At 46.9% G+C, this 15,342-nt stretch overlaps 1 protein-coding gene across 1 annotated transcript in view; it reads right to left on the reverse strand.

Annotated features, from left to right (window-relative positions):
• Positions 1 to 15,342, reverse strand: part of LOC144155613 (large neutral amino acids transporter small subunit 2-like) — a 109,617-nt gene that overhangs the window by 42,504 nt on the left and 51,771 nt on the right. The window contains exon 2 of the mRNA XM_077687157.1: positions 8,242 to 8,367. Coding sequence (XP_077543283.1) covers positions 8,242 to 8,367 — 126 coding nt within the window. The remainder of the gene's footprint in view (positions 1 to 8,241; positions 8,368 to 15,342) is intronic.

Here is a 15,342-nt window from a genome sequence, read left to right on the forward strand (position 1 = left end):
CGAAAAGCGCGCGTCTTTCAAACGGGGCCGCGCTTTTTGCAAGATAAATGCCACTTGGACTCATGTACGATAAATTTAAATGTGATATTCGGAATCAGCGCGCAAGAAACTATATAACTGTTAATCTAACTCAATTTTTTTGGAAAGCGCTTCAGCTTCCCTTTAATGGGGTGAGGCTTTAGCGACGCCGCAGCGCGTACTGTCACGGGAGCATCGAGTGGTGGGCCTTAGAAGTTGCATAGCGGCCAATTTCAGAACTTTGGAGATAAACATAGCGCTGTCTTCTTCAAATCGCAGTCTCTTGCATGATAGTACAATGATACAACCCGTAAAATGGCGCTGCTGCCGGTTTCTTTGCCACTCGAGCGATCACTTTTAAATTGATCGCGACTGTACAAGCAGGATTGCATGTATAATGTCTTGACATCATACATGCAATCGAAAGTAAGTAGCCACGAGTTGTGTAATTATTTCGGCCTTCTTTTTACAATCCAGAAAGAAGGCGACCAGAAGCAATATTGCTTCTGGTCGCCAAACAGATATCTGTTTGGCTTATCAAGAGGCGTTTCAGATAAAGGAAAATCATGATTAATTACCTGTTAGCATTCCTATAGGACTTACTACTCATGACACACGGGCTTAAAAACCATTGTGAACGCATACAAAAAGTTGTTCACATACATGAAAATGCTCCGAACGGCCTAGTTCGCTTATTTTTGAAATATCTCACTTCTGCACTGAAATAAAGAAAGATAACTCTCGTTTGCTACACAGTAGTGCCATCTAGTGAAAACTATATAGACCAAATTGTGTTTCTTGTTTATTTTTTATTTCAGTAAAGAAATGATATATTTCTAATAGAAGCAAACTAGGCCGTTAGGAAAATTTTCATGTACATGATGCTGGTCATAAATTGTTCAGTCCCAAAGGAATGTGATCAGGTGAGTCCCCCTTAAGCGTCAAAACGGCGTTTAGAGATAGACAAAACTGTTATTATTTTTTATACAGCAGAATAGACACCTTTTTTTCTTATGATGTATAGAGTGTAAGTAAAGATGATATGGCGTGTCACATCCGCGTCAAAACCGCGTCACATCAGGGAGAGCTTTGCGCCGATCATAAAAAAAAAAAAGAAAGAAAGCAGCGAAATCCATGGATAACTCGAGAGATTATCCGTATGAAACGGAAAATAAAACGCCTGCGCAAACAGACAAAGAAACTAAATGAACTCTCACAGGCACGTAGGAGCCTCAAAACGGCATTATCGGAATCGAAAAGAAAGTTCTTCGATGAAACGCTCGGCAACTTCATTAGAACCTCGCCACAAAATTTTGGCGTTTTTTGGGAGCACAGAAAGTAAAAATAGGCCATATAACAATAGCAGGCAACCTTGTGACAGACGCGCGACAGATAGCAGATGGTTTCAATGAACTTTTTCAGTCAGTGTTTACCCGAAGCACGCACAACCATGTCGCCGATGTGGCAAGCCATTCCTGCGCATGTCCCATGGAGCCTCTTTCGTTTAGCCAGGAAGGTTTGTTTCAGCAGCTTCTGAACTTAGATTCAAAGAAGGCCAGTGGCCCTGACGAGATACCAACGACATTTCTAAAACGATACGCGGAGTGGATGTCGTTTTATCTAGTAATTATATTTGAAAAATCTTTGCGAACTCATTCCCTTCCGGAAGATTGGCTTTGCGCTGCAGTTATTCCCGTGTTCAAAAGCGGAAATCGCTTGCTTTCGACCAACTATCGCCCTGTTTCCTTGACATCTGTCTGCTGCAAGCTCATGGAACATGTAATCGCAAAACATATTATGCACTTTCTGGAAACAAATAAGTTACTTTATGCAAACCAACATGGATTTAGGCGGGGCCTCTCGACGGTTACGCAACTAGTGGAGACGGTCCACGACTTTTCGGTGGCCTTAGACGAGCAACGGCAGATATGTGTAATATGCGTTGATTTTAGGAAAGCATTTGATAAGGTGCCTTATAGCAAACTGCTTTATAAACTTCGTCAAGTTGGTATTGCAAATGATGTTTTAGAATGGATGCAAGCATATTTACAAATCGGAAGCAGGTTGTAGGTGTTAGTAATTCAGTATCGAATTTGTTGGATGTATTTTCTGGTGTACCACAGGGGTCAGTACTGGGTCCGTTGTTGTTTTTGCTTTATATTAATGATGTCGCTACAGCTGTTCAGCCGCCAGTGGTATTCCCCAGTTACCGGTGAAGATGACCAAACCAAAATTAACCAGTGTCTCGAGGGTTTTTATGGATGGTGTCAAAAATGGGACATGGAAATTAATTATGCCAAAACCACATTTGCGCACATTACCCGACGGAAAAGTGTTTTTCCCTTCCAGTATCACATCGGAAATGTTGTTTTGAAAAAAGTGACTAGTTTCAGATATCTCGGTGTAGTGATCGCTGATGACCTCAACTGGCGCAGCCACATTGAAAATGTGTGCTCGGTAGAGTACAAAAAACTGTTTCCTTCGGGTAAAACTACGAAACGCAACAAAAGACGCCAAGCTAACGGCATACAAAACATTTATTCGCCCTGTACTAGAATACGCCGGTGTAGTTTGGAATCTCCATCAGGAAGGTCTAAAAGCTGAAGTTGCTCAGTGGCTAAGGCGTTGCGCTGCTGAGCACGAGGTCGCGGGTTCGATTCCCGGCCGCGGCGGCCGCTTTTCTGATGGAGGCGAAAAGCAAAAACGCCCGTGTGTACGAGATTTGGGCGCACGATAAAGATCCCCAGGTGGTCAAAATTAATCCGGAGCCCTCCACTACGGCGCGCCTCATCGTCTGCGTTGCGTCGGCGCGTTAAACCCTACAATCAATCTAAAAGCTGAAGTTGAGAAAATTCAAAGACTCGCCGCCAGACTCATATGTTCAAAATATAAAAAAACTGACTCCGTTACCGACAGGCTCAACGCATGCAATCTGTAATTGTTAGCAACTAGGCGGCAAAGGAACCGGATAAAATTATTATTTCAGGTTCTGCAAAGCCATGTAAACATTGATAAAGACTTGTACATACGAGCACCTGGCAGACATAGCAAGAGGTTAAACCATAATGCAGCAATCCGACCTTATGCCGCCCGCACGAACGTCTTTCGTTATTCGTTTTTTCCCGATGCCATAGAAAACTGGAATAGCCTGCCTGCACAAATTGCTGAATGTACCGATGTTAAAGCGTTTGAAACTTTTCTTGACACTTATGTTCCTTGAAGTCACGTCACTTGAAACTCATTCGACGTTCTAGGTTCCTTGGCAGCTATTGCATGCTCTTCTTATTTGATAATATCGATAGTGTTCGATGATCTCTGTGTGCTTTGACTTTGTTTTCTTTCGTTACTTGATGGTGGTGGTTGGATGTTTATGGCGCAAGGCCAACTGGGGCAAAGAGCGCCAAGACAATAGTCATATATGAGGGGTGAAACCTGAAACACTACGAAAAATCAGCAAAAACAAAAGTAAAATCACAAAACGACAATGAGCATGGCTGGTGTATAGGGCCAGGGAGTGATCACGCGTGGTATGAAATGAGGTCTAAAAATTGAACTTCTTCTAAATATTTAAAAACGCACTTGATAGAAAACATGGGATCGTCAGAGAGGAAAAACGCTGGGTGTAGTGGGACGTGTAGGACGTGTTTCGTGTTTCGTGGGACGTGTTTCGTCACTTGAAAGTGAATTGATGTAAGTTTTGTGTCTGATGTATTCCCTCCCTGTAATGACCCTGAAATGAGGGTTGACCGTATGTTTAAATAAATAAATAAATAAATAAACTCTATTGCATGCGTAACCATGCGAACGACAATTGAAACTTGGAGTCGCATATCTCGGAGCACAGACGCGCTAGACGAATTCTTCCCACTGATACTGTGTAGAAACACGACTGCCTCTAACTTTTCAATAAAAAAATTTACACCATCTTCCCGCGAGGGGAACCATGGGTAGATGCGACGCATCGTGGGGTTTCCGTTGCGTTTCCGTTATGTTGTTTCCATTTAGCGTGTCAATTTGTTGTTGTTTCCATTATATTACGTACGGTTGCGCCGACCATCGCGATAGCAGGCCTGTTAGTCTCCATTCAAATCATCGGTGGTCATCGGATGTCATCGGAGCGGCGGAACGACTGAGCGGAGCGGCGCAGTTACCGCGTTTATATGTACCGCGCGTTAACGGAGAGGTGAATGAGAGAGAGCAGCGCATGCGCATGTGTTGGATGTTTAACCAAGCGCTAACGCGCGCTGACGCACAGCTGGCACGGCGGCGGGAGCGAGCGCTAACACGCAGATGGCGCTGCGGTGAGAGCGGCGTTAGCGCGCAGCTGGCGAGGCGAGGAGAATGGGGGAGGGATGCGGACTACGGACGACGGAAGACGCCAGAGGGACAAGGCGAGTTAAAGAGATGCGTCGCATCTAAAACATATCCTCTTACTGCACTCAACAAAAAGTTAATAATTCAATTTTAGTTAGCGCTGCTGACAGCGATATTTATCATCTCACTTTGAGTACCCCTGGCCACATAACTTATTTGCACAGGTGGCCTTAGCGTGCTCCCAGTGCTTAATTTTATGAAAACGATAAAGCTTAATTTTAACACCCGGTATATGCGAAATAAAACCTCAAACGATTCTCACTGGAAACCACACTTTTCTGAACCGGCTTCTTGCAAGAAGCCGTCATTTATGCCTGTAACGTTCGAATTTAAATACCAGGATGCGGCACGTGGATCTTTTCTTTGTGCTGTTGTCCTTTTTGTTTTTGCATTGGCTTATAACGTCAAATTTAATCTTTTGAGAAAGTATGTAAGTACAAAAAGAGATTGCGAGCGCAATGAGCATGCGACAGACCTACTTCGTGTATGTAAACAAAAAGAGGGCATCTGTAGGTGTTGATCACCTCCGAAATGAGCACAGTTGTAGAGGCGGCGCAATCGAACGTGTCGTTTGCTATTGCAAGGAGTACGCCGTCATTATTGTTTATTTTTGTGATGTCACTTGAGTATAACTTTTCATGCGTATCTTTATTTTAACTGCAGGCGCTTCTGACGCCAGCGCCAACACATTTCCGAGGCGGCAACCTGAGAAGTCAGTCCGTCTGAACCTTTTCAATTTATCTCCACACGGAGCAGCCATTTCACCATCGGGCCGTGCTAGAGCCGATATAGTTTGCGCATGATAAGATGCCCCAACTGCGCATGTGCAGCGAGTCAAGAAAATGCCAAAATGCTGCCAATGTTTAAATAATAAACACGTCTATAGGGCCTCATGCATGGAGGCCGGATCACTCGAATAGGCAGTGTTTACATGTCAGGACATGGATTTGAAGTTCACGAAAAGTCGGCAGTTTAAAAAAAGCACAGCTCGGCGTGAATAAGGTCATGGTATTCAGAAAGTGCGGAATGCCTAACGTACTGGAATGCCGAAACATAGCTCGAGAGGAAACCCCCCACTTTGTTACTGAAGTCCTCACCCTCAGGCTTCCCTTCTATCCGTCACCGTATCTGTCTGTTTTTTTTTTTGTTTCTTTTTCTTCCGCACGTGACCACTAACTTTAAAAACAAGCAGTCCTTGTTAAGGGCACAGGGTAAGCCCTATACTTCCCGTGCATTTCTGGCCATTTTGAGGTACATTTTTCTCGGCATCTAATAATGGTATCTATATAACGTATATATCATTTTCTTTCAAATTTTGCGCTCTTTTAGATGCATATCCGTTAAAACATCCATTAAACGTCCATTTAAATTAAAAATTAAGAATTCAATTATTTATGATTTTTTGTCCGTTAGCACCTAAAATATGGCATTATTTTGTGGCGTGAGCTACACTGGCCGAGGTTGAGCCGTATCGCGTGGCTCCTGGAGAGCCATGCTGCGCAAGCGCGGCACGTGGCGGCCCGGTCCACTTGATGATCATGCGAGGGGTGGCCGGGTGTGGAATCGATGGCTCGTGCGTCGCAGCAATATAGCGGGGCATTTGCCAGTGTGGTATAGCCATGGAGAAGGAGAGCGAAACGGCGCACAGTTGGCGCGCCCGAGCCGCCGCCGCCGCCGCGACTGGACTGGACTGAACTGGATTGGATTGGATTGGGAATCGTTTTAGCAGCCGTAAGCATGATAATCAGCTAATCGTACACAACCAGGAAACCTAAGAATAACCAGCTCAACCTTAGCTCACGTACGTATATCCTGGCATAGCCGAGCTAAGCCACTGCTAAATTTAGTATCAAAAGTTGTGTAACAAAACAACGGTTTTGTTACACAACAAAACAATTGAAAACATATGTTTTCAATTGTAGTACAGTAGGTGTGGCAAGTTAAGTAGATGACAGGGGAGAAATCAGCTCGTTGTCCTGGAAGATATAGAAAATAATACCTAAGTAATAAAAAAAATTGTTTTGAAAGAATAGAGTATACAGTAAAAAAAGAGGTGAAAACAACACTTTTTTGTCAAAAACACCATTGGAGTCATTTATTTTAAAAAAATTCACCATCTTCCCGTAGGGGGACCCTGAGTAGTATGCGAAGCAGCCATGGGGTCGACTCAAGTTCCCATTAGTTTTCAGTTCGATCGCGGCGTTGCGGGAGGAGAATGAGGGGAGCGGAGCGCGCGCGCGCGTCATTTATACCACGGAGCTACAGTGGCGCCCCCAGCGGAGTATTCAGCGGCTACCGTCGCGTCTCTAACCCTAAGCTGCTTCGCATTACCGCGCGCGGAGCCGCAGGTCTTGACATTCGTTGTGCAATCCCGGAGAGGAGAGGAGGAATGCGGGAGAGGAGAGGAGTGTCGGAGAGGAGAGGAGGAATGCCTCGCATATTACTCAGGGTTCCCTACGAGAAGATGACGACGGTGGTTGAACGCGAAGCTATCTCGTGAGGAATTCTTTGGTTGGCCAATCCCTAGAGGCATCCTGCCACAATCATCATCAGCGGTTCCTGGCCAGGCATGCGCAGTTGGTGTGCGGACGGCGGACAACAGCGACCAGGGAGGGAGGGACACAGCCCCGAGCATGAGATGCTCCGCATCTAAAAGCACCAGCTTCGCAATCTCCGTCGAAGTCATTCTTTTTTTTTTTTTTTTTTTGCTTTTCAGCCTGTCGTCGGTCCTTCCTTGCCTATTTTGCGCACCATCGTACAGCTCTGTTCGCAAAGTATTTTCGCTTGTGGTCAACCTCTTTCAGCCACTTGATGGTGGTGTTTTTTTTCACCCAGGTTTTGATCCGAATGATTTCACAATGCTGGCTCATGCGTTGCTATCATCATTGAATGAAACAACAGCATCCAATGTTGCAATCTCGAGAGTGTGAAGCGCATAAAAGACGTTTGTTTGTGCGCGGCTCCTAAGGACAAATCTGGAAAAACGTGCAACAGCGTCTTTGGATTGCCCTAGCTGAAAAATCAGCTATGCAATGGTTGCTAAGCAATTTCTTAATACAGCTGGTTTCAGAAAAGCGACCCGCCGCGGTGGCTCAGTGGCTAAGGCGTTGCGCTGCTGAGCACGAGGTCGCGGGTTCGATTCCCGGCCGCGGCGGCCGCTTTTCTGATGGAGGCGAAAAGCAAAAACGCCCGTGTGTTCGAGATTTCGGCGCACGATAAAGATCTCCAGGTGGTCGAAATTAATCCGGAGCCCTCCACTACGGCGCGCCTCATCGCCTGCGTTGCGTCGGCGCGTTAAACCCCAGAATCAATCAATCAATCAAATTCAGAAAAGCGTTTTGGTCGGGAACTGGAAGTTTCTTGATGAAAAAAATGGGAATAAACACGGAGAACATTCTTAAAGAGGATGCGGTCACTAACTACTTGCTTACGGAAAAACTGTTTTTGAGCGAGAAATACGACTTTCTAAGAAAAGTGTGAATATGGAAAATGTGCACAAAGAACTGAACTTCCCTAATTCCGAAGAAAGAAGAAAAAAAGTCTTTTTTTTTATTTCGCCTACCCTGTGCCCTTAAAACTCTGGCCCTGCGCAGGCAGTTTTTGTTTTCTTCTGTCGCACAGTTACAGCTGCAGGCACACTGGTTTAAGTGTTTGTAATTCAAAGTTTTGCAATAATCTCTCTACGTTATTTTTTTTTCTGTTTTACTCCCCGGCCGCGTGTGTGCTCACTGTTTGTATACGGCTTGTGCGCACACACCTGAATCAGGCGTTTTATAGAGCACACCGGTAGCTCCCTTCAACCTACCACTGTAGTCTTCAACAAAAGACAGGGGAAGAAATGTTTCAGACCTTGAGCGATCCGAACGATGCCTGTGATGATGATGAGGGCCAGCGCCGCGAGCTTGGCGGTGGTGAAAAAGTCCTGGACTTTCATCGCCAGCTTCACGCTCTTGCAGTTCACGAACGTCAATAAACCTGCGGTACAATCGTAAAAAAATGTATCAATGCACAAATCACGTGGCTCAATCTGCTAAGCACGCAGAATCACAGTTCGAAGGTATGATAAACTTGGGTTGCTATGTAATTCATCGTTGCAAAAACTGATGCCGAAAAACTAGGTTCATCGGAAGCAAAATTCCCCCGCATTTCCCCGAGGGGGAGAATGTGAAAGTGCGAATGCACGGTTGTCGGCCCGCTTGCGGCGCTTGCGCTCGGCCCCCGCAGCCCACCGCCTTGCCGCCTTCTCTTCCATCTCTTCCATCGGGTTTGTAGTATCACGTGTACACCACGCAGTTATCAAGCCGCTATAACGCCGCTGAGTCGCCAACGCACGCCGCTGACGACGTAGTTTGAATGCGTTAAAGATATAAGGCGCGTCTAACACTGATATCACCGTCGCGTCCGTGGCTTGGTCGGTAGCGCGTCGCGCTGCGGCCCGCAAAGTCCTCGGATGGAAACCTGGCGCCGGATGCTGTTTTTTCTTTAAAGAGCACTGCGGACGCCGCCGCCGCCGACGCCGGCGGTGGATGGTTTGGGGTCGCTTATAAAGAGCATTCGCTCTTTAAAACAGCACCTGCGTCAAACTGGTGGAAACAGCGCAGGGACGGGACGCAGGAGGAGCAACAGGACGCAGCGCTTCGTCCTGTCCGCGCGCTGTTTCCCCGAGTTTGAAACGGCGTGCTAACCAGCCAAAATGCCCTCTTTGTTAACAGAGCCTGTTCACCATGCTTTATTTCGGAAGAGAGAAGCCGCCGCTTACTTTCTCACAAGCATGCAAAAAATAAATAAAATGACCTTAGTAAACTCAGTGATGCAAAGAAGGTGACCAGTGTGTTCCCTAGCCTCCAGGAAACGCAACAAAAACTTCGTTTACTTGACGGACTGCACAGTGTAAAAATAATTACGAGGGATCGCTCCAAGGGTTGCTCACGGGATGCGAGAAATATAATTAATCAATCGCGTAAGGGCACCTGCCGTATACGGTTACCCTGGTATTCTGAATCCTTCCTCCACTTGAGCCTCCAGAGGAGGAAGGAGATCCTTGAAACTTGAAATCGATTTCCCCATGCACAAGCATTGCGGAATCCTCCCTTTATATATATATATATATATATATATATATATATATATATATATATATATATATATATATATATATATATATATATATATATATATATATATATATATATAGGCAGTCTACAACGCCAAAGGAGGCATAGGGGTGATAGGGGTGTTATTAGGCTATTTTTTACTACGGTTAGTGAAGTTAATATTTTTTAATATTCATAATAAAGAAAGAAAGACACAAAAACACGCGCCCAGAGTGGGGACCGAACCCACGCCTTTCGATTTGGTAAGGGATTCGAGTTCAAATCGAAAGACGTGGGTTCGGTACCCACTCTGGGCGCGTGTTCTTCATACATATATATATATATATATATATATATATATATATATATATATATATATATATATATATATATATATATATATATATATATATATATATATATATATATATATATATATATATATATATACAGTCATGGGCACGTTACCGAAAAAAAGTAACAGTGTTACAGTTACAGTTACGATTTTCCAACAGTAACTAGTTACAGTTACAGTTACTGCAAAAAAGTAATGTCGTTACTTTTGCGTTACTGTATAAAACTAAGTAATGGACCTTTTTCCAGTACCGATCCTCCTAGCGGCCGCCACGCCGAACTAAAATTGGCAGCAATGCACGCCCACAAAACGTCGAGCTTTCGTAGAACTCGTCCACAAAAAATATCCTGGTACTGTAGCCCCTTCCGCACCAACCGGTCACCCGCGCCTTTCACGTGAATGTCACCGTAGCAAGCGTCGTTCCCGTGACTAATTCGCAGTGGTTGAAGCGCCCCTTTTTCTTTACTTTTTTTCATTTTTGTTACTCCCCCACTGGCTTGTATGTGCTTCCAGTGTCAGCCTCAAATGTATTTGCCCCTTTCCCTAGAAAGCCCTTTTTGTGTGCACTTACGAACCCACTTCGAGCTGTTGAAAGAGAAAAAATAAAAACGCGCAGCTCTGGACAGCATAGCCTCTCCCCAAACAGAAAGCTGGGGGGGGCGCCCTTTTGTTTATTTTGCCGGAGGCTACTGCCAAGAATGGCGGACCAGCAGCCCGCGCATGCGCAGATCGCTACTGGAAAAAGGTCCATAGCTAAAAAGATTTGGATTATTTAATAAAAACCTACGAAGGCATGCAGGTAAAAATTGCACCTATTAAGCCTACACGAGGGGAACCTAAAGTGATGCACTCTCATGCCCAAACTAACAATCGTTGTGTACGCCTCATTTTTTTTATTACTGAAGTTTTGCTATCCATCACAAGGAACTTTATTTTTTTGTTGCTACACTCTCGCTGCAAGAAATTGACTTGCAAACATCATTGTAGCATAGAATTAGATGTTTTTCAAAGTTGGAATCAGAGATGCCGAACTTATACTATACAGAGCTGGAGGACGACACAGCCGAAACAATCTTTCAATGTCAACGTAAGTTATTTTCGCCTACAATGCCGTCGCTTGATTGCCCCACGTGGTGAGAGAGAATGGGAAAAAGGTGGCCCTTGGAGGAAAGGAGAAACGGACGTGGGAGTACTTCGGTTGTCGAGGTGTTTTTGAACGACACTAAAAAAAAGCGCATCGTTAACTTTTTATTTCGTACTTGTGGTCGGAGACGGGGACCAATTTGAGCCATTGCCGAAGCGACGTTTGTCCGTGGGCCCTCGGAGTCGGTCTCCCGCCCCAACCCCCAGCCACCCCCATCCCCGGAATGAGACAAGATATTTCCAAAGGGAATAGAAACTGAAATGAACGCTTTACTGTTTTCCCCCTCCTCCACGTCCCCCCTGTCCTCACAAAGGCGGATTTTGCCGTCTCGACCGGAAAACACTGCTTTCACAATCCCAGCCTTCCACAGCAATCACGTCGCCGATCCCAGGAACTCCTCCCTTCGTTTGCTTTGAGGCATAGGCCGAACGAAGCTCGCCCAAGTATTCCTTGCACCCAACCTTCAGGAGCAGATGTAGCTGCTGTTTTCGTTTCGGCCGCAGCCCTCTAAACGAAGTCGCGCGGCTTTCCAAGAACATTTCTTCGTGCAGTGGCGGTGTAGTCAGACGTCTGCCGGCCAAGATGCTGGCTGGTGTGAGGGCAGCCGGGGGCCACCATTGTTGGGGTCGTCGTATGTGTGGAGGGGCATGAAATTTATTACTTCCTCGACCTCGTTCGAGCACTGTTGACAGCTCTATGAAGCCTCTTGACCAGGGGTCCCAAACGCGTGGTCCCAAATACGGCCAGGGGTCTCGCACAATGGTCGCAAGCAACTGCGACTTGTGAATCGAACACTCTAGGGTGCGCTTAGGGCTGGACGAGCGCGAGGCCACCGAGAGACTCCCCGCGGCGTTTTATGACCCTGAAAACGGGGCTGCACGTCGCTAATGAGAAAGAGACGCCCTGACCGGAGTTTTCCAGGCTTCCGCGAAAGTGCAGAGGTTTCAGTGCGTTGTGCGGCGTTTGTGGGTGTTTGTTTTCCTGTTCGCCTTTGTTTTCCTGTTCACTGCACTCCAGATGTGGCGAAAATGGTGCAGCTAGTGCGTCAACATGCATCCACGTGCTCTTAGGCGCGTGTCGCAGGGTATGGGTGAGAGCGATGTCGCGCTGCTGAGGAAAATACTGCAGCTTACAAACCGCCGTTAGTGGACCGCGTGGAACACCAGGCACACGTGCACACCTAAACATTTCTAGTCCAGATCTTTTTCACCCATGCAAAGGGAGTGAGCTGGCATAGATGAAATAGACTAAGGTTCTGCGGAGGAAAGGCCGAAAAAGTGAAACGCGCAAACTGTACAACGGTCGTTAATGAGTGTTGCTGTTGGATAATTTTTTATAGAAATAAAGTAACTGTAACGATATTTATCGTTACAGTTACTCCACAAAAAAGTAACAGTGTTACAGTTACAAGTTCCTCTAACTTAAAAGTAACTAGTTACAGTTACAAGTTACTGAAAAAAGTAACTAGTTACCGGTAACGCGTTACTAGTAACTAGTTACTGCCCAAGACTGTATATATATATATATATATATATATATATATATATATATATATATATATATATATATATATATATATATATATATATATATATATATATATATATATATATATATCAAAGGGGAGGAATATCAGTTACGACGGTCGTGGGGGTTTATTCGAAGACGAAAGCGTAAGGCAACGGGGCCGAGCGCAGGCCCAGCCGGAACGAGCTCGTGGGCATGAACGTCCGAGTTGGTCTTTCCTCGTCTGCACGATAATCCTCGGAGCATACCCGATTGGGCGGATGGCGCTTCGGCACCTACGATTCATTGTTCTGCCGCGTTAACTCTTCTTGTTACAATCGCCCCCGGTGCAAAAGCAGCCATCCTGGCGACACAAGGGCACGACGAAACTGTAGAGGGTCGTAGTAGGGCTTCAACCAATCCACGTGAACAATTTCACGCCCTCGGCGGCGATGATCTGTGGTTTGTGCAACTGGCTCAACAAGGTAATTGACGGATGAAGTGCATTCAATGACTCTGTACGAGTCAGTTTGGTCAGTTTGGGGGAGCGCCCAGGTGTTGAGCAGGGTACCCAAAGCCACACAAGCGAGCCTGGATCAAAGCTGCAATCTTTGACGCATTTGTCGTGACGATGCTTCTGACCCTGCTGATCGGTTGATGTAAACGAACGAGCCAGTTGACGGCATTCCTCGGCGCGACGACCAAGTTCCGAAATCGGTGTAAAATTCGGTTGCGTCGGGCTTGTACGGGAGTAAAGTGTCGATTGTGCTGGACGGCTCTCGCCCATACAACGAGAAAAACGGCGAGAACCCCGTGGTCGTCTGCGTTGCCGTGTTGTAAGCAAATGTTACAAACTGTAGTGTGAGGTCCCACTTCGATTGGTTGGCAGACACGTACACGGAGAGCATGTCCCCGAGGGTGCGATTGAAGCGTTCCGTGAGCCCGTTTGTTTGTGGTTAGTATGATGTGGTGGTCCGATGAACGACGTGGCATTCAGAGAGCAGGGTTTCAATGACCTCAGACAAGAAAACCCGTCCTTCGTCGCTTAGAAGCTCCTGAGGTGCCCCGTGTCGAAGAACGAAGCGGCGGAGCAGGAAGGATGCTACGTCGCGAGTCGTGGCGGCCGGAAGAGCGTCGGTTTCGGAGCACCGAGTAAGGTGATCCACGGCGAATGATATATCGGTTTCTAGTTCACTCTACCAGTAGCGTCTTAGGCGAAGGCGCTCATAGGTCTTTAGTACGCCAGCATGACCGCAACTTGGATCAGCGTGAAAGGAGGTGCATATGTCGCTGCGCAGATGGCGGGGAATGACCAGCAACAACTTTCTGCCGTCGGAGCAGTAGTTGCGACGGTAGAGAAGCTCGTCACGGAGTGCGAAGTGAGAAACTTGTCGGCGTATAGCGTCCGAGATCATCCGGCAGGTGATGTACCGGAGAGCATCCCAATAATAGAAGAAATCCACGGGTCCTTGCGTGGCTCGGCTGACATGTTGCTGACGGCAAGAGGCGACAGACCTGAGTCACTATCCCTGGTGGCAAGGCAGGAAACGTCAGCAGGCACTGGTGAGCGTGAAACGGCGTCAGCGTCAGAGTGATTGCGGCCTGAACGGTAAATGACCCGGATGTCGTACTCTTGCAGTTGGAGAGCCCACCGACCAAGACGACCTGATGGATCCTTGAGGGCTTGAGAGCCAACAGAGTGCGCGATGATCGGTGACCACATCGAATGGGTGACCATACAAGTATACGGGCGGAACTTTCCCAGAGCCAAAACTATGGCCAAGCACTCCTTCTCTGTTGCAGAGTAATTCGACTCGGCTTTCGTCAGCGTGCGGCTCGCGTATGCTACGACGTACTCGTCAAAACTGGGCTTTCGTTGGGCGAGCACAGCACCGAGACCGACCCAACTAGCATCTGTGTGGACCTCTGTTGGGGCGGGTGGGTCAAAGTGCCGCAGTATCGGAGGGGATGCAAGAAGACGACGTCGCGTCACAAATGCATCGTCGCAAGAGGGTGACCAGGCAGATATGTCGCTGGCTCTCAGCTTCGTATCATCTAGGAGAATCCCGTACTTGGAAACGACGTGGCCCAGGATCGTCAGTTTGCGCGCAGCAAAATGGCACTTTTTGAGATTCAGCTGCAGCCCAGCACTTGCAAGGCAGGTCAAAACTTGCTCCAGTCGGGCGAGGTGCGTTTTGAAGTCCGAAGAAAAAACAACAACGTCATCCACTTTAATCCCCCCAAAATGCTGTCCATCATCCGTTCGATTGCGGCAGGAGCGTTGCAAAGCCCAAACGGCAATACATTAAGTTCATAAAGGCCGTCAGGGGTAACAAAAGCAGTTTTCGCTCGATCAGCTTCCGCCATCGGGACCTGGCTGTACCCGGATCTTAGGTCTAGCGACGAAAAGTATTCTGCTCCCTGCAAACAATCGAGGGCGTCGTCGATGCGAGGGAGAGGATACACGTCCTTGCCGGTTATGGTGTTCAAACGGCGGTAGTCGACGCAAAACTGAATGGACCCATCCTTCTTTTTCACAAGAACCACGGGTGACGCCCAGGGACTCTTGGAGGGACGAATAATGTCGCGCTGAAGCATGTCATTCACGTGGTCTTTAAGGTGCGTCGCTCTGCCGGTGATACACGATACGGTCGTTGTCGAAGCGGGGCATGCGACCCTGTGTCAATAGAGTGGCTCACAACAAACGTGCGGCCAAGAGAACTTTGTCCACTGTCGAAAGACGAAGAAAACTGGCTCAGAAGTGTAGTAAGCTGCGCTCGTTGGGTTGCGTCCAAATTTTCGTCAATGGAGCCGCGGAAAATCTCGGAGATATTTCGTCCCGTGTGCAAGGC

This window comes from Haemaphysalis longicornis, unplaced genomic scaffold (assembly GCF_048455015.1).
Source record: "Haemaphysalis longicornis isolate Haplotype H1 unplaced genomic scaffold, Haemaphysalis longicornis Haplotype H1 scaffold_1, whole genome shotgun sequence".
NCBI lineage: Eukaryota > Metazoa > Arthropoda > Arachnida > Ixodida > Ixodidae > Haemaphysalis > Haemaphysalis longicornis.